General features: G+C 38.4%; 1 protein-coding gene and 1 pseudogene across 5 annotated transcripts in view; one reads left to right on the top strand and one right to left on the bottom strand.

Moving 5' to 3' along the window:
- Positions 1–26,058, bottom strand: part of MSRA (methionine sulfoxide reductase A) — a 388,985-nt gene that overhangs the window by 336,774 nt on the left and 26,153 nt on the right. The window contains exons 1-2 of one of the 5 annotated variants that reach the window (XM_014546451.1): positions 16,878–17,360; positions 16,608–16,682 (exon numbers count right to left, since the gene is read on the bottom strand). The exons of 1 other annotated variant lie outside the window; for it this stretch is intronic. Coding sequence is in view for 3 of the 4 variants with exons in the window: in XM_005874626.2 (XP_005874688.1) it covers positions 425–473 (49 nt within the window). In the remaining variant the exon portion in view is untranslated. Of the gene's footprint in view, positions 1–424; positions 489–16,465; positions 16,508–16,607; positions 16,683–16,877; positions 17,361–26,058 lie in introns of those variants that run through there. 3 more of the 5 variants (XM_005874627.2, XM_014546450.1, XM_005874626.2) reach the window with 3 other exon arrangements.
- On the top strand, positions 20,660–22,242 carry LOC106727549 (annotated as a pseudogene).

The following is a 26,058-nucleotide window of genomic DNA, read 5'->3' as shown; positions in this document are numbered from 1 at the left end:
GGTCAAGGGCATGTACCTTGGTTGCGGGCACATCCCCAGTAGGGAATGTACAGGAGGCAGCTGATCAATGTTTCTCTCTCATCGATGTTTCTAACTCTTTCTAACTCTCTGTCCCTCTCCCTTCCTCTCTATAAAAAATCAAAATTAATATATATAGTCTGAGGTAAATTAAGCAGGGCTGAATCTACATGAAGCAACTATTTGTCTGAAAGAGAGAAGTACTGATCTAAACATCTTCAGGATTTGACATATTAATAGAGATTTGAGAGATCCTTATGCTGTAGCCACCGAAGTATGATAAGGGCTTATTGTGAGGCTCCACTTGAGGAAACTCTATCACTCTTGTGGCATACTAGCATTTCAAACAGTAGTGGAACACTTCTGCCTCACACATTCATTCAACAAACATATACTGAGTGCCTACCAGGTGCCAGGTACTTCTGGAGAGCGTGAACATTTCCACGTGAAGACATTCCAACCTCAATCACATATGCTTCCCCTTGAAAAAGAGGTATGATGTGTTAATGCTATGTTAAAAAAAGAAATCTCCAAAAAACCTGTCTGATAGTCCCTCCCTATGAAGGTTCTACTTGCTGCAGGAGAAGAGATGGAAAAATCATAAATGGAATTAACGTGGGGATCTATTTTATATACTTTAAGAACCTAGCATCCTATTGTTTTAGCTTTTACAAAGTATTTAAAATGAGACAAGATTAAGTGGTCCTGTGAGAGAAAATATGCATTGCAATGTGGGAAGGAGCCATGGGGAGGTGGAATGATTTATGTTCACAGGCCACCTAAGCATTCCAGATGGCCCCATATTTGTCATTCAGCACCCTATTCGACATCATTCCCCACCCATTCATGCACCACAATCACACGGCCATATAGTGAGTACCAAGGAATGTCTGAAGCCGAGTCAGACGATCAAAGTGAATGCATCACAGCCCGGAAACGTTCCGCCTGTCCCTGGATGCGAGAGAAACCCTGTTGTCCTGCTGAAAAAAATAAGATGCTCTATTTAGTCCAATCAAGCAAATAGGAAGTTGTCAGAATTGCCTGACCTCTAACTGGAACAGTGATGGTCTGGCTTTCCTCGGCACTTGTCGGCTACAGCATATAAAAGGTCACTCTCCTTCCTGCATGCCACTCCATAATAAAGAGGCAGCTAAACTGGAGCAGGGTAGAGGAAAGCCGTGCAACTAAATCATGTCACCTATCAATGGTTGAATACAGAAGTTACGTTTTTCAAATATGTGAAAGGCTGCCACATGTTGGAATTCGATTTTGTTCTGTATGACCCCAGAAGGTAAAGGGAGGATCAGCAGATGAAATAGGAAGAAAGATCACAGCATCCCAGCTCAATAGAATAACTTACCAAAGATAGCATGGGTCAGCCAGCCTGTGAAAAAGCGAGCTCTCTATTGTGAAAACCAAGACAGTCACTTGACTCAGATTCTGCAAAGGAGACGAAGGATCAGAAAAGTGATTTCGCTAGATAACATTTAAGTTATCATATCACCAAATATGAGAGTCCATTTTAAAAAGTGCAGAACACATCTAAAGAGAATCTTCTAATGCACTCATCAGACAATGACCTGAGTAACAAATGGTGGCTCTCGTGACATTTTCTCTCTAACTAAACTGCTCGCTCTACTTCTAGCCAGCACTGAGACTTGCTTATTCAAATCTCTTCGCTCCAAACACCCCTGGTATAACTCTTAGTGGGAAATAAAATGGGAGAGAGGATAGAGAGCAAGCCACAAATCTGGACAATCCACATCCTTAAAAAATTGGTCAGAAATAATTAAGAATTGGATAAGGCCTGGTCGCCCCCAACTGCCCTCCCCTGCAGGCCTGGTTGCCCCTAACTGCCCTCCCCTGCTGGCCTGATCACCCACAACTACCCTCCCCTGCCAGCCATCTTGTGGCTGTGGGCATTGCCATCTTTGAGGGCGTGGCAGTCAATTAGCATATTCCCTCCTTATTAGCTGTGGGCACCCTATCTTTGAGGGTGGGGCAGTCAATTAGCATATTCCCTCCTTATTAGCTGTGGGCACCCTATCTTTGAGGGTGGGGCAGTCAATTAGCATATTCCCTCCTTATTAGCTGTGGGCACCCTATCTTTGAGGGTGGGGCAGTCAATTAGCATATTCCCTCCTTATTAGCTGTGGGCACCCTATCTTTGAGGGTGGGGCAGTCAATTAGCATATTCCCTCCTTATTAGCTGTGGGCACCCTATCTTTGAGGGTGGGGCAGTCAATTAGCATATTCCCTCCTTATTAGCTGTGGGCACCCTATCTTTGAGGGTGGGGCAGTCAATTAGCATATTCCCTCCTTATTAGCTGTGGGCACCCTATCTTTGAGGGTGGGGCAGTCAATTAGCATATTCCCTCCTTATTAGCTGTGGGCACCCTATCTTTGAGGGTGGGGCAGTCAATTAGCATATTCCCTCCTTATTAGCTGTGGGCACCCTATCTTTGAGGGTGGGGCAGTCAATTAGCATATTCCCTCCTTATTGGCTGTGGGCACGGCCATCTTTTGTGATGGTGTGAGCGTCAATTAGCATATTCCCTCTTTTTTAGATAGGATTATTGTGTTTTTTCCATACTGTAAGCCTACTTTTGCCCCACCCTGTTTAATGAAATAGGCCAAGTCTGACTTGTTTAAAATCCAGCTTCAAATGGATATTAACTAAATAATTTTGATGGTGCTGAAGGGAACAAAGTGAGGCTTAGATATGGGCTTAATTGAAGGCAAGGTCCTAACACCGGGCAGGAGCTCAGTAAATGTTTGTTGAATGAATGACTCGCTCCATGAGGCCATCAGTCTTGGCCTTGCATCACAGAGCCAAGGGCTAACTGAAATCTAGGATCTTGGGAGCAGGAGATGATACACCCCACAAAGGACAAACTTGGCATGTAGAATGTACCTATGTGCATGTTGAAGTCAGAAGCTGTGGTACCCTATCCTTCACTGGCTAGTGATGATAAAACCCAGAGCTAAGAAAGGTCACCTTCATATTGGTTTTGGAACATATACTTCCATTTGATCACTTTCCTGGGCAATTCAATTGTCAATGTCAAATGAAATTAATAATTTCAGCTCCTCATTAAGATTCTTCATAATATGCACTGAACTATGATCAGAGACAAACTGTTTCTTCAAAAATAGTATATTTCAAAATGTGTAAGTTCAAATGCAAACAGTACATCATAAAAAAAGAAAGCATTTATATACTTTAGCATTTCAGTGCCCCAAATAGTATTTTAAATAGCATTAAAATTAAGTGCTAGGGAGAAAAGGGTTAAATTGATTTATCATTTGATGTCAAATGTGGTTCCTTTCCCAAAGTTTTTCTATTAAAGGCAGACTCTATATGCATTTTATCTCCTGGTCTTAATTTGTGTTTTGCTATGCTCGACAATTTTAATGCCAAGAGTAAGAAACTAAGTGAGAAAGGGAATGTACTCATCTGAACCTGGAGAGTTGATCTAATTGAACTGAAAAAATTAAACTCCTTCTCCATCTGTTCAGTACACCTGCTGATGGAGCACCACCACAGGTAGGGAGGAAATCCATCAGAGAGCACGTATAAATAGAATTTTATTTCATCTGCTAAAAGCTTGGCAGCCAAAGTGGGAGGGCTGCCGACACTGGCAGCCAGGCAAGAGCTCTGAGCTGCTTTCATGTTTAGGTGAAAGGAGCGAGGAGACAAAAACCTAAAAACACAAAAGGAAGTAAAATTTCTCAACAACTCATATGACAATCAATTAAGTTTGTTTAGAACATGTCAGGCATTTCTGACGAGTGGTGGGGGAGACAAAGACCAGCCACACCCCCTCAGGAGGATCATACAGAAATCTGATGGGAAACAGACATGTCCACCCATCACTTATATAGCAAAGTTCATATGTCCCAACTTCCCTTGTGGCAATTATAAAATTAAATCAAGAGTGAGGAGAGCACTAATGACATGCCATATCTTTCTAAGGATAAAGTCACTGGAAATCCTAAATGTACCAAAATGTAAATCAGAATACAATGTATTCATGGGAAAGAGAAACCAGCAGGACCAATCCATACACCATCAGAAGTACCATGAATGGCAAGAGGTATTTGGATTCCTCCTTCAAAGTGTAAGTCGGAGGCAGGAACTCCTCCTCACAGCCCCATCAGCCTCCGGAATGACACTCACACCTTGAGGGAGAGCAGCCAACAGCTGTCAAGGTGAATAAACCAACAGCAAGGGGAATGACAACAGGATCTTGCTCTTTGAGCAAAAATGAAACCAAGGGACATCTCAAGATAGGCCTGATGTGAATATGTGGATCAGATACTTAAGAGCAAAATGTTAAAGAAGGAGGGGGGAGGAGTTGGGGGAGGGAGAAAAGGAATATATTTATTCCACTGGGGGAAGTGTAGGCTTAGGGGAAAACTTCCGATGCCCTTCAAGAACATTAAGGATATTATCAAGAAGATAATGACCTGCTATTCCATCGCCACCAAGGACAACAAGAGAAATGGGATTGAACTGTGGCAAGGGAACACTGGGTTAAATACAAGGAAGAATTTCCTGACAGCAAAGGTTATTAAACACTGAAAAGGGAAACTAGAAGCGATTAGGGATGCTCTCTGGGGGTCTTTAAAAAAGCAGAATAGCTTGGCAACTATCTGGGGGCGATTTAGGTGCAGCTCTGCCTGCTCCTCTGGCCTTCATCAGTGCTCTAATTCATCCCTCGGTCCGGACAAGACACATTCGCCACAGTAAACTACTGTCACACTCTGTTCAATAATGAGCTCTCCGAAGAAGAATAAGCATTAAGAAAATGGCAAAAGCTCTCTTGAAAGTAAAACTCATTTTTCTTTATTTAAACTGCATGTTAGGTTTTTGTGGTTTTCTTTTTCTTTTTTCCTAACACTTACATCCAGAAATAACCAAACAAAGCTCATCTCCTCTGATCTGTTATTCCAAAGAATTCAAAGGAGTCTGGGTGGAAGAGAAAGTGTGGGGAATGTTCTGAGTCAGAGACACACAGAATAATTCATTACATACCTCTTTGCTAGGTGCTGTTTAGCATAGGAAACTACTGCCCAGCGATTCTAGAATTTGCTTCTCGGGAAGCTAAGAAAGGAGATTCCCATTGGTTTGGCTACAAGGAGGCAGACTAAATGACATCTAAGATTCTAAAATTCTAGAGCCTTTGTTTATTTTATGACTGTATACTTGGTATTATATTAAAAAATCGAATACTGAAAATATTGGGGGAAACACTTGGCAAAGTATATAATTGTCTAACCACTATGCTATACATCTGAAACTAATACAAAACAATATTAGATGTAAACTGTAATTGAAAAATAAAATTTTCTAAAACCCAGAATGATCAACACTGATTTCAAAGAAAATACTTGAATGGAATTAAAGATTTCTATAAGTAGATAAAGAATCTACTATCTAAAATCTCCATATAAAAATCTGTAATATTTAGTCCTACTGATTTGACTAATACTAAATATAGTAGAAGAATAAATATTTTAAACTAAAAAAAAATCAGAAGAGTCTCACATCCCAAAAGGTCCATTTCTCTAAATACATGAATTTTTATTCTCCTTCTATGTCAAAAAGAGAAAAGAGGCTTTTTTGTTGTTGATAATCCTCACCTGAGGACATTTTTTCATTGATTTTCAGAGAGAGTGTGGAAGGGAGGGGGAAGGACAGAGAGAGAGAGAAACATTGATGTGAGAGAGACACATCGATTGGCTGCACATTTCCTAAGCAGGGGCAGGGATCCAGCCTGCAAAATCAAGGTATGTGCCCTTGACCGAAATCAAACCCAGGACCCTTCAGTCCACAGGCCGGTGCTCTAACCACTGAACAAACTGACTAGGGTGAAAGGAAGCTTTTTAAGCCAGGACCCTCTTCCCTTGTCATACATGTCATTACACTTTGAATTTATTTGTTTGTGACCTTTCTTCACCATTATTCTATCAGCTCCATGAAGGCAGAGGGTTTATATATTTTGTCCATCACTGTATCCACATCACATAACTCCCATAGACACTCAGATCTTTTTTTAAATGATGGATTGAATGATTGAATGAATGAATGGCGAGGATTTACCTAAGTACACAGTCCCAAGTGGTGTCTGGAAGGGACTGTTATAATAGTAGCAACTTGCTCTTCTCCCAATGACCCATCACAGAGTGAACAAATGCCAAATCATGGAATGAACAAGGTATTTGGAGGCAGAAGACTTCATTTTAGCCCTAGTGTTGTCACCAATTAAGCCAGGCACTTCATCTCTCTGAGCCTCAATTTTCTCACCTGAAGTGTGTGTGTGAGAGAGGAGAGGAGAGGACAGGAGAGGAGAGGAGTGGAGAGGAGAGGAGATGAGAGGAGAGGAGAGGAGAGGCTAGACAAGGAGAGTTGCAGTAACTTAAGTAACAGAGAAAACAGTTTGTAAACAGATGACAGATTTCCACATATTCTTTATTAGAGTTTTTCATAAAATGTTTAAATAGTGGAGGAGTGGTACAGAGATAATAACTAGTGCCAAATGCTAATTCCGGGGAAGAATTCAATAAGTGGAAGAAGGAAGAATTATAAAGCTCAGCCAATGAGAAGACACTTAGCTAGTTTACTTCTATGCTGTTGGGACGTTCATTCACTGCACTAAATAGCAAACAAGTATAGTAAGACAAACATGCCCTGAGCGAAGCAGGGGCCACTGCCCTTAAGAGGGGAAAATCTGCAAAATCCAGACCAGGAGGCTTGCCCTATGGGTTTGGATTTGCAAGTCCAGTCTTCCATTGGTTATGACTTTCTACCTAGAACTTTACCCTTGGTCGTGGCAAACTGCCATCTGAGAGGCAGTGGTGCCAAATGGGCTGAACAACCCAGTTTCCTATCAGTGTAGTGGAGAGAGCATACTTTCACACTCACATTTTAAAATAGATCCCATATAATCATTAAAGCAGTTACACATAAATAGTAACTGGCAGGGAAAGGAGAGGGAGGGCTGCATGCACACCTAGCATCTCTAGCATCTGCCACCAATCCTCTAACTGGCAGGGAAAGGAGAGGGAGGGCTGCATGCACAACACCTAGCATCTCTAGCATCTGCCACCAATCCTTCTGGTTTCTGTATCCTTCTGTGTGTTCTTTTGTTTTGCAAAATGATTTGGGAGATTAGGTGGGTTTTGTTTAGGGGGGACAGCTGAGGAAAGTTGGTGAATAAGTGCTACTTGATTGCACAACAAAAGATATACAAGGAGCCTCAGCCACAACTCAATTCCACTTGCCCCAACAATTTGAAATTCTCAATTAAGTTATTTTGTTAGCAAGGAGACTGGTTAGGGGAAGGAGAAAGTGCTTATTGCACTGAGATTATTCACTGTATAGAAATCACTGTAATCAGATCAACAGCACATTCTTTCTAAGGGCCCAAGAATTCCTTTTGGTAACACTGCTGACATATTGGGAAGGTGCCCATGTTAATGGTATGCTGTATGAGGCTCTGCAAATAAAATAAGACTTAACAGCAGTCATTAATTCAGTAAGTAGGGCTCAGGAACTAGGAATCTAACAAAGATTTCAGTTGACCAAAAGTCTATATGGAAAATAAAAAAATTTATCCACTAGATATTAATTAAGGGGGAGATTCTGGTGCATTCAAAGAAATATTAGCCCACTAACCCTCTCTGTCACATCCAAAAGCACGGATTATAAGTATTACCACAAAAATAAATCATCTTTGAAAATGAAAACTGGAAGCATTCCAACCAAACACATACCGTAGTTTATTTTAAAAATCGCTACAAGTAAAATGAAAAACAAACCAAAGATTGAGAAGATATTTCAATCCATATAATAAAGACTTGGTATTTACAATATACTACAAATAAATAAGACAACCCAAAAGAAAAATGTGCAAAGGGTATGAATAGACAACATACAGCAAAGGAAATCGAAGTTGCCAATATAAAAAGATGCTGGATCTCACTAAGTAATCAGGTACACAAATAAAAATAACAGCAAAATATTTCTTGTCCACCAGATTCACAACATTTTCAAAGTCTAATACTACCAAGTATTGGTGAAGATGTGGAAGATGCAGAGATAATGAGAACTTTGATGAGAACTTTCACATCCCTAGTGCAGGGATAGTAACTGGTACAGATGCTTTGAGGAATAATTTGGCATTGTTGAGTAAAGTTGACATATTTGGTAACTCAGCCCCATTTGTAGGTAATTCCCCTAGAGATCACAATATATGTATAGAAAACGTGTAAGTTGGCCATTATAGCATGGTTAGCACAAGGCAAAAAGCAACAGGAGAATAGATAAACTAAAATGAAATACTCTGCAACATTAGCCCTACATGTTATTAATGAGAAAAACAGAAACCTGGCCCAGGCTTTTATCTCCTTTTAAAAACAAATTTTCTAAGCTAATAAAGTAGAAAATATAATCTTGTTTCTTCACATAAAATCTTTTCTTCAATGTGGTAATGGTAAACATATACTAACCTTAGGAAAGCTAGTGATTAGAGAGGGCTCAATCCCTAATTTGAGAATTTGACTCTCCTCATTAAATAAGTAGTTAAACACAAGTAACACCCAACAGTACAAGATAAATTTAAGGAATACACAGCTCAGGAAGTGTTCAGGTTATTTCACTAACTGCAAAACTAAAAATAACAGTGCTGCTGAAAAGGAGCCTGAACTTCACCCCCACCCAGGAGTAACATCAAGGCCAATAAGGAGCCTGGACTTCCACCGGCACCTTGAAGTAATGAGAGAGTACCCCCCTTTTCCATGTTGGTATGCTCTCAGAGGAGGGCTATTAAGATAGAAGTTTTAAATAAGATCCAGAGTCTCATAACATAATAACCAAAATGTCCAGGATATAATCAAAATCACTTGTCATGCCAAGGACAAGAAAAAGCTAAATTTGAACGAGAAAAGACAATCAGCTAATGACAACACTAAGATGACACAGATGCTAGAATTATCTGACAAAGGTTTTAAAGCATTCATCATAAAAAAGTCTCAACAACCAATTATGAACACACATGAAACAAATGAAAAAATATAAAGTCTCAGCAAAGAAATAACAGAAAAAATACAATAGCTGAAATTAAAACTCACTAACTAGAAAGAAGACAACAATGGAAAGAATCAAGAAACCTGAAGATAGGAACAATAGAAATTAACCAATCTGAACAATAAAGAAAAAATTTTAAATAATCAGTGTCAAGAACCTGTAGCACTATACAAAAGATCTATCATTCATGTCATCCAAGTTCTGGAAGGAAAGGAGAAAGGGGGTAGGCCTAAAAAAGTACTCAAATTACAGCTGAACACTTTGCAAATTTGGCAAAAGACATAAACCTACATATTCAAGAAACTGACTGAATCCCAGAATAAAACCAAAGAAATCCATGCCAAGATACATAATAAACTCTTTGAAAACTAAAGACAAAGATTTTGAAATTAGTGAGAGAGAAACATTTTACCTAGAAAGGGAAAAAACAGTTTGAATGACAGCAGGTTTCTCATCAGAAACCACAGAGGCAGAAGGAAGTGGCACAACATTTTTCAAATGCTAAAAAAAAGAACTGTCAGCCCAGAATTCTACATCCAGCAAAAATATCCTTCAGGAAAAAGGGAAATCTAGGCATTCTCAGATGAAGGAAAACTAAGAGGCATGTGGCCATTAGACCTACCCTAAAAGAAGAGCTAAAGAAATTACTCCAAACCAGAAATGGTAAAAATGCTAAAAAAGAAAAAACACTTGGTGTTATAATGAAATGTGACTATTATATAAGACTAGAGGCCTGCTGCAAGAAATTCATGCACGGGTAGGGTCCCTAGGCCTGGCCAGCAAATCAGGGCCAATCTGTGGGGCGACCAGCAGGGCAATCGGGGGGACCCACCTTGGCCAGCCTGATGCTGCCCACTCGCCAGACACACCCCCCACTGCTGCCGCTGGTCATCACCCTCTGTGGGGCAACCAGCGGGGCAATCAAGGGGCCCCCGCTGGCACCCACCTTGGAGGTGACCAGCAGGGCAATTGGGGGGCAGCACTGCCCACTTGCTGGCCAAGCCAATCCCGTCCCACCGCCACTGCCAGTCACCTCCCTCTACGGGAGGCGACAGGCAGGGTGATGGGGGGGCCCCCACTGGCACCTGCCTTGGCTGGCCTGGGGCCTGCGGGCTGAGGGCAGCTCCTGAGTTGAGTGTCTGCCCCCTGGTGGTCAATGTGCATCATAGTGACCAGTCATTCCACTGGTTGTTCCGTCATTTGGTCAATTTGCATATTAGGCTTTTATTATATAGGATAATACATAAATAGTATTTTATAAGTGATTAGATTATTGCCCTAATTAACTTGCAAAACTCTATTCTATAAAATAATTTGAGATAACAAATGTGGTGTTTGAGTTATTTCCACAAAAAGATAGACATAACAAGCTCTTAATCAGGTCTATGACCTCCTATTTATTCTACCACTATCTATGCCAGAAGTCAAAGTCAACTTATATAATTTTAGCTTACAAGTTTTTTTAAAAATGTAACCTGCTATGAGTGCTAATACTGCCTATTGATCCAGCAATTCTACTTCTGAGTAGAATTGAAAGCAAAGACTCAAAGGCCCAAAAGAACTGAAAGCAAAGACTCATACAGATATTTGTATCCTCGTCTCAAAGCAGCATTATCCGCAATAGCCAAAAGGGAAAACAACCGAAGCATCCATGAACAGACAAAAAGGTAAACAAAATGTGATGGTACATACAATTCAGCCTTAAAAAAAAGGAACTTCTGATGCATACTTCAACATGGATGGACCGGAGGACATGATTCCACTTGCATGAGGTACAGAGAATAGTCTAATTCATAGAGACAGAAAGTAGAATAGAGGTTGCCAGAGACTAGGGAGAAGGGGAATAGGAAGTTGTTTAATGGGTAGAGAGTTTAAGTTGGCAAGATGAAAAGATTTCTGTGGATGGATTATAGTGATGATGGTGCTGACAGCACAAAGATTTCTGTGGAGGGATGATGGTGATAACTGCCATTGAACTATACACTTATAAATAGTTAAGATGGTAAATTTTGTTATGTTTTTTGCTACTATTTTATTAATGTTTAATTAAAAAATAATATCTACCATTTATTGAATACTAACCTATGTACCAGGCACTATGCTAAGAGCTTTGCATATATTTCCTTATTTCTCCTCCCAAGTACCTTTGAGGAAGATAGGATGATCTCTGTTTTTTACATGAGGGAACTTGGATTATGTTACTTGACCAAAGTTTAACAAGTTAAAAATGGAGTCAAAATTCAAACTGAGGTTGGTGAAGCTCTGAATCCCATTCTATCTACCCCATAATGGTAAGGCCTATTTGTTTCAAAAGCACTAGAATAAAGCACTCCTGAGCCTCTGACCACAATATGAACCAATTTTCATGTAAGGGAAAATAACTTACAGAGGCTAACGGCAAAAGAGATATAAAAGGCACTGATATATGAGATGAAAAGGATGGCATCACTACAGAAGGTTCAAATTCTTCAAAACCTAAACCAAAATGTTTTTCACATCCTAGGAGTAAGAGATGAGATTCTTAGCTATGAAACAGAAAATGTTCATTCTTGTAACATTGTGGAACAAAGAACACAAACAGGTAACTTTTTTCCTTTTCTACAGTTGCTTTTAGAGAAATAATATGACCTGAGCATAACCAATGACCAAACTAAGTCATGCCTTGCAGTGGTGCTATTTGTCACAATGTGTTAGGTTTCAGAATAAACTCCCAACTTCAGTAGTCTCTGAACCTTTTCTTTCACTTTACCAAAATTTCTACACACTCACCTCTCCCTGTTTCACCCTGTTCTCTGGAACTCTTCCAATAACACCTCCTAAGCCCGCCTGGACGCCAGGATCACATACTCTACCCCTCCCCGGCCCCAGACCCTTTGACCTTCTTCCATGGTTAGGTTTCAGAATAAACTCCCAACTTCAGTAGTCTCTGAACCTTTTCTTTCACTTTACCAAAATTTCTACACACTCACCTCTCCCTGTTTCACCCTGTTCTCTGGAACTCTTCCAATAACACCTCCTAAGCCCGCCTGGACGCCAGGATCACATACTCTACCCCTCCCCGGCCCCAGACCCTTTGACCTTCTTCCAAAGAAGGTCTACTATTCCAATTCCAAGCCTAGATTCACCCCATGCCCACTCTCTCCAGGACCACCATTCACACCCATAGTGACTTTTTACTCTCTTCTAGCAGACCAAGGCACAGGGCTTAAATAAGAAAGTAGGGACTGAATTTCAGCCCCAACACCTCCTTGCTACACAATTGTATACAATGATCCTGTCTCTGCCCCTCCCTCTAATGCAGCGGTTCTCAACCTGTGGGTCACGACCCCTTTGGGGGGTCAAACGACCCTTTCACAGGGGTCGCCTAAGACCATCGGAAAACACATATATAATTACATATTGTTTTTGTGATTAATCACTATGCTTTAATTATGTTCAATTTGTAACAATGAAAATACATCCTGCATATCAGATATTTACATTACGATTCCTAACAGTAGCAAAATTACAGTTATGAAAGTCGCGGCATTAGGAAGGCTAAGAACCACTGCTCTAATGATTCTCAGAACACCTCTGGAAAAAGACTAGAAAGATGCTGATCAACACAAACTGGCCTCAGCAATCCCACATAATGCCTTATCACACTCTGAATGCTGGCTGCTTCTGATATTCCAATCTAACCACAACATCCCACATTTATCTTCACTCTCAGTGAAGTTATTACTAGGACTGAAGCCGGCTATGGGACAGTACCCTCAGCTCTCCACAATTTTCCCTCACTTCCTCTCTCCCTCTCCCTATTTTACTCTTCTCTCAATCCCCTCAGCTTCTTCCTATGCTGATAAAAAAGACTTTAAACTTGCTGGACAATCAGTTGGTCTGCTCCATGCTTTAGACCACACCACAAGGCCTAAGACACAGTTCTGGAATCCTTTGGGGAAACTGGGAAAGGGAGAATGCAAGACAATGGAGAGCCAGCTGGGAGGGAATGGGTGCTCAAGTCTTTATTTTATATTGTCTCCGGTGGCTACCTGGAGGGGTTCTAATTTGGTCACAAAGATGTGGCCCTACTCTGCACTCCATCTAAGCCCATAACCAGCAACACAAAGTCAAGATAAAAGCAAGCACAATGCTTTTTGTCTCTCAACCATGAGGGGGGAAATTCTTTTAATTAAATAAGATCCAAGATGTTAATAGCTGGTTCACAACTTGGTTTATTCCTTCAAAGAAGCTTTATGGGGTGGCCATTATGTACCAGTTCCTGTGCCAGGCATTGTTGCTAGGATTAAATGAGGTATCAGGTAAACTGTAATTTATCAGTTATTCTTATCCTTCTTTCTGCAACCCCCAGTTATACTATGAATTCCTTATGGGCAGAAATTATATCCTAATATCCCCTACATCTGGCATAGTGCCTGGCACAAAGCAGGCCTTCTGGGATATTTGTTTAATTACTTCAGCAATCCATACCTACAGCTGAAACATTTTCCATCTTCATTACCATTGATCACCAGCCCTGACACAGGCCTTGGCCACTACAACAGCTTCCAAGCTCATCTCCCTGGCTCATGTGATTTTTATCTCCTCTTCAGGATCTGAACCTATATTTTCTTTTTATATTAAAGTACAAGTTAATGGAATAAACAAGTTAAGTGCTCATTTACATCTAGAGTCAAGAGCTGTATTTTGCCTATGAGTCTTTACGTTAGTGAACAAAGCTAAAAAAGAAAAGAAACAAAACATTAGCGTTTACGGAAAGTGAACTGATTGGTTCACTTAAAATGCACCACCCCTAGCAAACTTACTTTCTGAGGGCCATGCTTGCTGGCTTACAAGTATGGGGTTGGCCTCTTCTTCCTTTTACTCACAAAAGTAAACAAAGGAAAGGAAAAAATTCCTCATAAACAGGCCGTTGTTTTTTTACATTACAGCCATATCTTTGAAGGTTTAATGACACCTACTTTGACATATATAAAATCTAGAATGTGAGCAGTGGTTCAGTCTTCCCTGTGTAATTTCTTCCTCACACCATTTGAATTGCTTATTTTACACATCTGTCAGAAGACTTGAACTACTGGAGTTTTTTGGCCAATAAAATGCAGCAACCTAAATAATGATTAACAAAATCTTATAGCTATAAGGGCTACAACTAATTGCCTGATTTTTCATAATAACATTCTATAATACATATGTTGTGCAATAAAAGTTAACATACTTTAACCTATTGAAATAAATCTCATTATAATAGTGCTCTTTTCTATCTAGGATTTTGTACATCTATTTTAAATCCATTCCATCTGCCATCCATGTATGTGGCACCCTTCCCTGTTACCCAAAATAACTTCATCAATAAAATATTAGCATACTTAAATGGGTACTCAATAAACATTTGTTTAAATGAATAAATGAGTGAATAATTATAAAATGATAGACTAAGGCCCCCTGAGAGGTTTGCATTAGTTTACAGAATCGTGTGTTCGTATGTTCAGGTATATACATCTAAATGAGACTTAATAATAGGCATCAAGTAGCAGTTAACTATTAATCCATTTCTGTCTTAATAATTCTACTTCAAAATATACACACAAAAACGTGCTGAGATACAGTCCATCTACAATCATACCACTAGTATTTATATACTTTAAAATAAAATGTGAAATGTTAATACTAATATGGAAATATTAATAACCTATGTCAATGTATTTGTAAAATAAAAGGTCTAGAAGTAAAGAAGAATGCATTATGTTAAACCTAAATGTATGCTTGAAAATGTAATCAACACATTTTCTTGAACATACCTTTAAAAAAAGGTTGTACAAAGAGTGGCTGTTATACCCAGTTAACAAGGAGCATCTTAATATGGGACCTTTTTCATTTTAAGTTATGTAACAAGTAGGCCAGAGAGAATATATTGGTAAGAAACTTTGTTGGGTATTAAAGTTAATATTTAGTATTAAATCTTAAGTCCAATAAACACTATACATGTAGCTTTGCCAGTACAAAAAAAAATTAAATATTTCTAAAGGTATGTTCTGACATCTGTGTTTTTAAATTCACTTACTTTTTATTATACTGTTAAGAAAATAATTAGACATAAAATAGTCTGGATATAAAATAAGTTTGCTCTTACTGAATTCGCTACAAAGAAGTTAGGAAATAAGCTAGCAAATAATTCCAACTTTAAGGGCAAATGGTCTTAAACAAACTAAAGAAGTTGCATATTTAGCAAACTTGTTTAAGAAGTAAATTAAAGTAAATAAAAATCGGTAATAAGACGGTCAGTATTAAAATGTAGCTGTAATTTAACTTATTTATTGAACTTCCTTTTTGTTTCACATATTGTTGGGTTTTAGTACAGGCATGAATGATCCTGTGATCAGTTCAAAAAGGAAGACAGTGGCCAGGCAAACACCTCCTTTCCAGTGCCTATCAGCACGTCTTTTATGTTTTGGCGTCCATCTTAGGAGTATCAGCGAGGTGGTGTATAAAGAAGCTTATAAAACAAAGGTCGTCGTGTTGGCAACACACATGAACATTAGTGATTTCATTTTATGGAAGATCAAAATGTTGATTAGCAAAAAAGTTGAAGTAAATACTTAAGCTTAACTATGCAAACACCTTTTCATATATATTTTTACTGTACTTGTATATTAAATGCCATTGCTGTGTATCATTATAATACTATAAAAATCATTTCAGAACTTCATTACTCAAAGCGCGCAATAATATAAACAAAAACAAAAACAAAAATTGTGAAAGGATTAACAAATCCATGATTGCATACTCAAAACAAAAGCATAGATCCTGGGGCAGTCTTTTATATTGCCCAAAATGATTAATACTTATGTGAATGTATACGATTTTCCTGTATTCTTTTAGTATATAAAATAAAAAGGAAATATAATATTACAGGAAATCATAACCTACTACAACTCAAACTCTCTTTAGAAATAGAATATTTATAACAAAGAGGGTGGTCCACAAAAAAACGTGCCTTACAATTAACCTATCCTACAATAATGCTGATTTTTAACAGCAGAACTATCACAATGTAATCATAACCAGGCCTAACAGGAAACATTTATTGTTAAAAATTAGATATAAACTATAAATGCAAATAAAATACTGGGTAATAGTGAAAAGAAAATCGATGAACTTTTTAGATTTTCCTTCTACTTAAAACATTTTGAGAGAGCCAAGCTGTAGTAATCGTTTTAATTATACAATCTAATGAACTAAAAATAATGGAATTTTTCCCCAAGTATTTTAATCACAGCTCACTACTTCTTATCCAAAAGATTTAAACTTCTATTCTCTACCATTCCCAGCCATTTCTGCCAACATCATAAAAATTACCTTTTATCATTTCCTTCTCACAATGAGAATTCCCTAATCGCACACATCTTTTAGACACAGACACCTCCCCACCCACCTCCCCACCCACCTCCAAAAACTGGTTCAGAGCAAAGACACACACAAAAATAATGACCAAGCTCACATTTCTTGTTTGCCCTTCAAGCGAAGTCGGGTGTCTTCAGCTTGCCTTTCTGGTCTTCAGTGTTGTCACTCATTGCTGGGGGATGTAGTTTAGGACAGCATGAAGCAGCAGAAATAAAAGCTGTTGCTTTAAGAAAACGTTTTCTTAAACACATGGATAAAACAACTTTTACTCTGACTTCCTGGCTAGGTTGCATAAAATCTTAGAAAGGCTCTTTGAAAAGTGAATGTCTATAAATGGGAAAAAATAAAATAAAATCTAAAAACTTACGTTCTGAACACATTCCGAAGGATGTCTGATTTGATTTGAAAGCAGGTTTGTATTGATGAACAAACTTTATTTTGTAGAAAATTAATATTCTCTCTAATTAGAAATTTGCCTTGCCATCTTCTATATTAATCCTGTCTTTCATGGTATAGTCATACATGCAAAAAATCAAGTACAGTATTTCCCAAATGCATGGACATTGTGGAAGCTTCATTTTGAAAAAGGCTTTTATTTCCCTAAATACTGGTGACCAAACGTCATTGAATGTGCCAACACTTTCAAATAGCCCAAGAGACTTAAAAAACCTTCTAAGTTTGAAAACCAAAAAGTTCTGAGTTTTTCTGTACCCCAGGACGATTTTCTTTCCTGAAGCTCAAGCCGAGAAAGCAGACAAAAGAAGCTGATTTGACTGAGCTGTGCCAAGTCTTGCCTTTTTTTCTTTCCTCAGCTCTCCCTCTGCCTCTCTCTCTCCCTCTTTCTCTCTCTCACTCTTTGCTCCCAGTATGGCAACCTTCCGAGCAGTCTTGGCGGAGGTCCAGCCTGTGCCAGTCTGTCTGAATGCTTGTCTCCAAAAGATGTCCTTTGCGGATCAATTAATACATTTGAAAACAGGAAAATGTGGTACGGTACCGAAATCCTGGCACCAACAGCATCGACTTCTGCCAAATCACCTTACAGATTTCATGGTATCCTACCTTTCATAATCATTACTAACATGTTCCCGGAGCAATAATGGAGTACTAGAAGCCATTCGCTGTTTAGTAATAAGGAATCTGTTCCCTAGAAATGTCCATATGCAACATATGCACAACCTGCAGTAAATCAAAATTCTCCTCTGAGATGTATGTAACTTTAATAAGCACCACATACTGTATTTCTTTTTATAAGACTTGCTTTCTCTTGCCCCGCTGCAAAGAATCATGGGAGAATAGAAAAGGAGGCATCCAGATTAAAATTAAAACTCTATGCTAAAGTAAGTAATGCTTTACCCTATGGGAAAAGAGCATAGTTCTGATTGATCATCAATTCCTATTATTAAGGAAACTCTAATTTTATAAACTCAACATCTCCAAAATGTTATGAGGTGAAGGGGGGAATTCTCTTCAAAGCATAAATATCAATTAAAATGAAAAGAAAATACTTAGGATGGATTTAGTAAAATTAAGTATATTTTAATATTTGAACCTCAATTTTCAACACAGTCACTTATTTGCTAAATTCATACTAGTAAAGTATAAATACTGTTTATTTTTATTTGTAGCATGCACATCTTTTGAAGCAAAATAGCCATTCTGTGCTTCACATATGTACCTGTCCTTTGTGGGTCAATTAATACATTTGAAAACAGGAAACTGTGGTACAATACGCAAATCCTGGCACCAACAGCATCAACATTTGCCAAATCATTTTCTAATATTTCATTTTTAAAAATCATTTTTACCTTTGATGCTTTAAAATACAGCATAACAACACTCTATGCTCACCATGGTTTCATAAAAAGAACCATAATAACAGGTTATCGTCCTTGGCCCTGTCTTTCTAATGTATGTAACCTCAAAGTCTCAAATTGCTTAATCTATATAATCCTCAGTTTGCTTATCTGTCAAATATAAAAATGAGTGACTTTCTCCTCTACGCTCCAAAAATACTCTGTTTATACTCAGCATACCTTCATTCTAATTGTATTGTAGTTAGTTGAGTATGTGACCTCTACCAAGCAAATGTGTCGCCTCACAGGCAGGACCATCTGTCACTTATCTAAGGAAACTGAAAGTCTTGCATAGAACTTTTGATATGTAGGTGCTCAACCAATCTCTTAGGTAAATGAATTATGGCCATGGATCACACAAATATTACTCTAAAGTTTTCTAAATCTATCAAATATGATAAAAAACAAAACCACATATTACTATATCATAAATTTGATAGATCAGAGAAATGCTACAGAGATATAGGGGATGAATTAAAGCAACAAATTCCTGCGCTATCCTTTCAAATAGAGGTGGGCAGGATGACAGTGTTTGCAACTTATAATAAAACTATTGAAAACCACAGAAAAAGAGAGAATCTTGAAAGCAGCAGGAAAGAAGTGACTCCTCACGTACAAGGGAGCCTTGATAAGATTAACAGCTGATTGCTCATTGGAAATGATAGAGGCCAGAAGGGAGTGGGACAACATTTTCAAAAGTACTAAAAGAAAGAAAAAAATCTAAGAATTCTATGTCAGCAACATTCTCCCTCAAAAATCAAGGAGACGTTAAGATCCAGATAAACAAAAACAGAGTTTATTGCTAGCAGAGCTGCCCTGCAAGAAATACTAAAGGAACTTCTCTTTCAGGCTAAAATAACAGAAAATTAGACAATAACTCTAACCCACATGAAGAAATGAAGAGCATAAATAAAGTAACTATAAACACAAATATTAAAACCAGCATAAATGTATTTTTGTTTTTAACTCTTTTTCTCCTACCTGATTTGAAAGACAATAGCATAAAGCAATAATTATAAATCTGTGTTGGTGGGCATACAGTTTATGAAGAGGTAAAATGTGACAGCAGGATAAAGCAGGGATAGAAAAGCACTAAATAGAAGCAAAGTTTTTGTATACTATTGAAGTTAAGTTGGTATTCATCTAAATTAGATTATTATAAATAAAGATGTTAACAGTAATCCTCAGAGCAACCACTTAAAAAGGGGAGGGAGAACTAAAATGTTACCATAGAAATTTTTTTTAAATATTTATTTAACACAAAAGAATGCAGTAATTGAAAAACAAAGGAACCAAAACAAACAAACAAAAAAGAAACAAATATAAAGAGAAAATGGAAGAAGTATCTCCAATCTTATCAATATTTACATTAAACTTATATGAACTGAAGACTTTAATTAAAATCCAATTCACAGAATGGATAAAAATAAATTATCCAACTACATATTGTATACAAGAGACATATATTAGATTTAAAGATACAAATAGGTTGAAAGTAAAAGCATGAAAAATATGCACCATGAAAACAGTAACCAAAAGAAAGCTGGAATGGCTACACTAATATCAAACAAAATAGACTTTAAGACAAAAATTGTTACTAAAGACAAGTAAGGACATTTTATAATGATAAAAGAGTCAATTCATCAAGAAGATATAACTATTATAAACATATATACACATAAGAAAAGAGACTCAGGTACATAAAGCAAAAAATGAAATAATTAAAGAAAGAAAAAGACAATTCTTACAAATAGATAATTTTCCAATAATAGTTGGAGACCTGAAAATTCTACTTTCAATAATGAATAGAACTAAGAAGAAGAGGAAGGAAATAGAAGACTTAAACAACACTATAAAGCAAACAGACCTAACAGGCATCTATGAAATACTCCACACAACAACAGTTGAATACACATTCTCAAGGGTACACAGAACATTCTCCAGGCAGACAATATGTTAGGCCATAAAACAAGCCTCAATAAATTTAAAACCATTGAAATCATACACAGCATTTTTCCAACCATGATGGAATAAAAGTAGAAATCAATACCAGCATAAAAAATTAGGATAATCACAAATATATGAGAATCAAATAACTCTTCTAAATAACCAATGAAGAAATAATAAAGACTAGACTGAAAATAAATGAAATAGAGAATAGAAAAACAATAAAGAAATCAGACAAAGATATTGCAACAAAACTACAAACCAATATCCCTTGTGAATATAGATGCAAAAATTCCAAACAAAATACTACCAACCTGAATCTAGAAACCTATAAAAAGGATTATAAACCATGATGAAGTGGGATTTATCCCAGAAATACAAGGTTGGTTCAACATATACTACAAAACACAATCAATGTAATATACCATATTAATAGAATAAAGAACAGAAAACACTTTTTCATCTCAATATACAGAGAGAGAAAAATTGACAAAACCCAACATCTTTTCATGATTAGAAACTTCAATCTGAATAAAGAAAGGAAGAGCACTGAAGAAGGAATAAGTACAGGTAAAACAAAAAGTTTTTATTTTTCTAAATTAAGAATAGAGCTACCATAGAACCCAGCAATTTCTCTCCTAGGCATATACCTGAAAAACTTGAAATCATGTATTCACAAAGATATATATACACCCCTGTGTTCATTGCAGCATTATTCACAGTGGGCAAGATATGGAAACAACGAAAGTATCCTGCAATAGAGGACTGGCTAAAGAAGAAGTGGAACATATACACAATGGAATACTACTCAGCCATAAGGAAGGATGAAATACTGCCATTTGCAACAACGTGGATGGACCTTGATAATATTATGCTAAGTGAAATAAGTCAGACAGAAAAAGCTAAGAACCATATGATTTTACTCATATGTGGGATATTAAACTGAAACTCATGAACACTAACAGCAGAGTGGTGGTGAAAGGACAGAACAGGACTGATAGCTGTGTCCTTAACCCCTCTTGGGCTCTCTCTTGCATCCAGTAATGGAGGCAGGAGGGGGACCAAGTCCCGGGCTTGAATAAAAGACCCTTTGCTTTTGCATCGGAAAAGGCTCCCTGGTCGTGGATTATTGGGGACCCCGAACTCTGGGCATAACAGTGGTTGCCAGAGGGAAGGGGGTGGGGGCAGAAGGAAGTCCTAATATATGGTGACATGAGAAGAGTTGACTTTGGGTGATGGGAATACAGTACAATATACAGATCTTGTAACATAGAAACCCACACCTGAAACCTATATGATCATGTTGAACAATGTCACCCCAATAAATTTAATTTTTAAAAAGTTTTTACTTTTTTTTATTTTAAGTGATCTAACAGATAATAGTTTGTCCAAAAGAATAGCAGCAAGCTTCCTTTCGGCCAGAACCACCATCTTCCAATAATTTGCCAAAGACTAACACAAAGGGAAAGAGGAGAGGCACCCGCTATATGTTCTCTAGGCCTTTTAGAAAACATGGAGTTGTTCCTTTGGCCACAAACATGCGAATCTACAAGAAAGGTGATATTGTGGACATCAAGGGAATGGGCAGTGTTCAAAAAGGAATGCGCCACAAATGTTACCATGGCAACACTGGAAGTCTACAATGTCACCCAGCATGCAGTGGGCATTATTGTGAACAAGCAAGTTAAGGGCAAGATTCTTGCCAAGAGAGTTAATGTGCATATTGAGCATATTAAGCACTCTAAGAGCCGAGATAGCTTCCTGAAAAATAAAAGTGATCAGAAAAGGAAGGAAGCCAAAGAGAAAGGTACCTGGGTTCAACTGAAGCGGCAGCCTGCTCCACCCAGAGAAGCACGCTTTGTGAGAACCAATGGAAAGGAGCCTGAGCTGCTGGAACCCATTCCCTATGAATTCATGGCATGATAAGTGGGACAAAAATAAAAAAGACTTCTGTGCTGATTTAAAAAAAAAATAGCAGCAATGTACTCAATTATATGCTTTATGTGTGTATGGTGTGTGTATATAAACTTATGAATGCTTATATACTAGTATAAGTGAAATGAATGACAATGATGATACAAGCGACAAGAGGGAGAAATTAGGATTATTTTGTTATTATTAGGTACTCACACTACCTGTGAAGTGGTACATAGTGTTATTTGAACGTGGATTTTGATCAGTTGTCAATGTGTATTGCAAACTCCGGGGCAATCATTAAGAAAAGTAAAAATTGCCTGGCCAGTATAGCTCAGTGGTTGAGCATCGACCTATGAACCAGGAGGTCAAGGTTCGATTCCCTGGTCCAGGCACATGCCCAGGTTACAGGTTCTTTTTAGAGATGAAAATGTTCTGGGACTTGTGGTGATGGTTGCACAACCTAGTGAATATACTAAAACTGCTAGATCATATACTGTAAAATGGTGAATTTTATGGTATGAGAATTATATCTCAATAAAAATAAAGTTGCAGTCACTTTCTCCAGTATTTTTGAGGGTTGTGAATGATTACTTCCCAAGGTAAACCTACAAAAGCCCTTTAAACCTCTTACATAGAGGAAATACTATACATGAGCTATAAAGCCTTGTCCATAAATCTGCTTCAGGAATCTATCCAGTACATTCTAATGCCTTACTCTGTTTTGACTTGCCTCTATCCCAGCCAACTCCAGGATTCCTGGCTGCACTGAAACACCGCTCCCTCTGGCCTGCTGTCTTGGTTCTGACTCCTCAGGCAGCCTGCTCTCCTGGACTGCCAGACCCTTCCTGAAACACTCAGTCACACTGCCTTCCCTCCCTAACTGCCAGGCCCTAGTGAATTCAAAATTTTGATAGTCACCCTCCTCTACATTAGCAAATCTTCTCTTCCCATGATTCACCTTGCTTTTCCCACGTACCCTGATCCCAGCAGGCCTATGGAGGCCTTCTCTGTGCTAACCCATGATCTGACTCAACCCTTCAGTCCCTGCCTCTCCTCCATCTCCCTGTGGTTTCCTCTCCCAGCCACTCACTTGGACAGGACACTACTCTGTTCCCACAAAGATACTGACCATGAGACTGTAAGTTCACAATGGTACATTCATAAATATGGGGCATTTTCCTCTCAGTGTGCACTGTTTATCTGATTTACTAGTAGCCCCAAACCTAAAAAGGTTATTCAACTTCACATAGAAAGTACAATCATCCCTAGACATTTTTGCTCAGTGGATAAGAGTGTTGGACTATGGACTAAAGCAGCGGTTCTCAACCTGTGGGTCACGACCCCTGAAAATACATCCTGCATATCAGATATTTACATTACAATTCATAACAGTAGCAAAATTACAGTTATGAAGTAGCAACAAAAATAATTTTATGGTTGGGGGTCACCACAACATGAGGAACTGTATTAAAGGGTTGCGGCATTAGGAAGGTTGAGAACCACTAAAGGGTTATGGGTTTGATTCCAGTCAAGGGCATGTACCTCGATTGCATGCTCATCCCTAGCCTGGTCAGGGTGTGTGCGGGAGGCAATCAATTGATGTATCTCTTTCACATGATGTTTCTCTCTGTTTTCCCTCCCCCTCCCGCCCCGACTTCCACTCTCTCTAAAAATCAATGAAGAAATATCTTCAGGTGAGGATTAACAAAAAAAAAGAAAGAAAGAAAGTATAATCAGAAAGGACTGATTCTTAGAGGTTTTATATAGCCTAAAAGTTAGTGGTGGCAGATGGTAGCATGGTTAAATCTTTCTACAGATTCAGCAGAAGTCTACTGAGCGTGGCAGAACAGGTTAAGTGCACAGACCTCCTCTAAACTATCCTCCAGGGAATCCCCTGGGGTCCCCTGGATGTGATAGGGCATCTACAGAAGACATAGAAATGATAAGCAGGTGAGGTTCTAGGACATCAGTCTTGCATTAACTAGAGTAACTTTTTTTATGAATTATATGTATGGGGTTCAAACAAGATTTTGTTCAACAGCAAAAAAGTTTTTCTAAAAAAACAGTTTAAAATCTTTTTGTTTTAAGCCAATCAAGGAAAACACTCCCTAGAGAGCTCATCTAACATGAACTTTTGGGTTCTGGATGTCTCAAAATATTTACATGAGCTAATATTGTCATCTAAGATTTATGACAGTAATAAGGATCCACTCCCTAAACATATCAAGAATATATCTCTCCTGTCCACAAGATAGAAAATGGAGGAATGGGGGGGCGGGGGAGAGAATAGAGTTTACTTGATCATTTACCTACTTTCTTTCCTTCCCTAGATTTAGATCTTTAGATATGTAATCTGAAACCCCAAAGAGAACAGATCTGGTCTTCTTTCCCAACTATTCATTACATCTTGAATACAGTTGTCCACTGAGAACAATTCTTTCAAGCATGATCTGAACAACCACAATGTGCAGGCCTATGCCGGAAACATGGAGCCCCTGCCATCACGGAGCAGGTATATAAACAAGTAATTACAATTACAGGCCATCCATCAGCTATGTTAAGAGCCTGTCCATGACATCCTAAGGTCACAGGAAGGAAATAACCTGCTGAAGAGTCATCTACCAACTAACCAAAAGTTAAATGCTTATCAACATTAATTAGAATAAAGAGAGAAGTTTAAAAAGTATATGTATTCGTTTACACATATTTGCTGTGTTCGTATTATGTTTAAAGCAGTAAGCAAAGGCTGTTGGAAACCCAGAGGCACATTAGAAATCGCACCAGCTCTCAAGAAGCTTAAAGTCTAGTGTGAAGATATCTAAGACACTTACAAATTACTATGCTTTATGTGATAAGTGTTATTATCTAAATATTTCCCTGAATCCTGACTTTTCCATGTTTCTTCCTGGTATCATAACATAAAAGATAAATTGCCTTTCCATAAAGTTCAAATGTGGCATTATGATGGCCAATTCAAATTATATCTACTCTCTTTCCTCCTTCTCCTCTCTCTCTCCTCCATCATTACACACTAGTCATTATCTGCATTCATTTATTTATGAAATCAGAATTTACTGAGCACTGCTTATGTTAAAAACATGGGGTAGAAGCCACAATGAACACAAATGACATAAATAAAAGGTAATTTTGCATTAATAATAATAATAATCATGATAATAAGCACTTTCACATTCTTTAATTCATTCACTCTTCACCCAACCTTTGGAGAAAGACAGATTATCTTACTTTATAGATGAGGAAACTGACATCAGAAGTTATGTGATTTTGAGGAGAACCAAGATGGCGGCATAGATAAACACCTATACTTGCTGCCTCTCACAACCACATCAAAATTACAACTAAAAGGCAGAACAACTACCACCCAGAACCGCGGGAAAGCTGGCTGAGTGGAAGTTCCACAACTAGAGAGGTGAAGAAAGCGCATTGAGACTGGTAAGAGGTGCAGAGGCATGGAAAGTGCTGGCACCTGGATGTGCTGCTCTTTTAATCAGGAGGGAGATACAAGCTCCCGCTTGCTCTGAACTCCAGTTCCGGGTGAGATTCTGGGGGACCCAGACACATACGGGGAGAAACTGGACTGTCTGGCATCGGAACAGGATCGCGAGGGCGGCTTTCTCCCAGAGGTGTTCGCAGCGACCATTGTTCCTGCACGGGGCACAGGACGTGGAGACCCGGGGACCTCTCCTGTGCAGGGCTGACTGGTAGCCACTGCTGTTTGCTCCACCCTGGTGATTCCCAGAGACCCCACCCAATTTACAACCCCACCCAAGCTGTGCGCATCGGCTTTTGATATGAATGGCCTGTCCTTTT

Source organism: Myotis brandtii, unplaced genomic scaffold, assembly GCF_000412655.1.
Source record: "Myotis brandtii unplaced genomic scaffold, ASM41265v1 scaffold447, whole genome shotgun sequence".
Lineage (NCBI taxonomy): Eukaryota > Metazoa > Chordata > Mammalia > Chiroptera > Vespertilionidae > Myotis > Myotis brandtii.
Note: the sequence above shows the minus strand (reverse complement) of the source record. Positions and strands in the feature narration are given on the sequence as shown.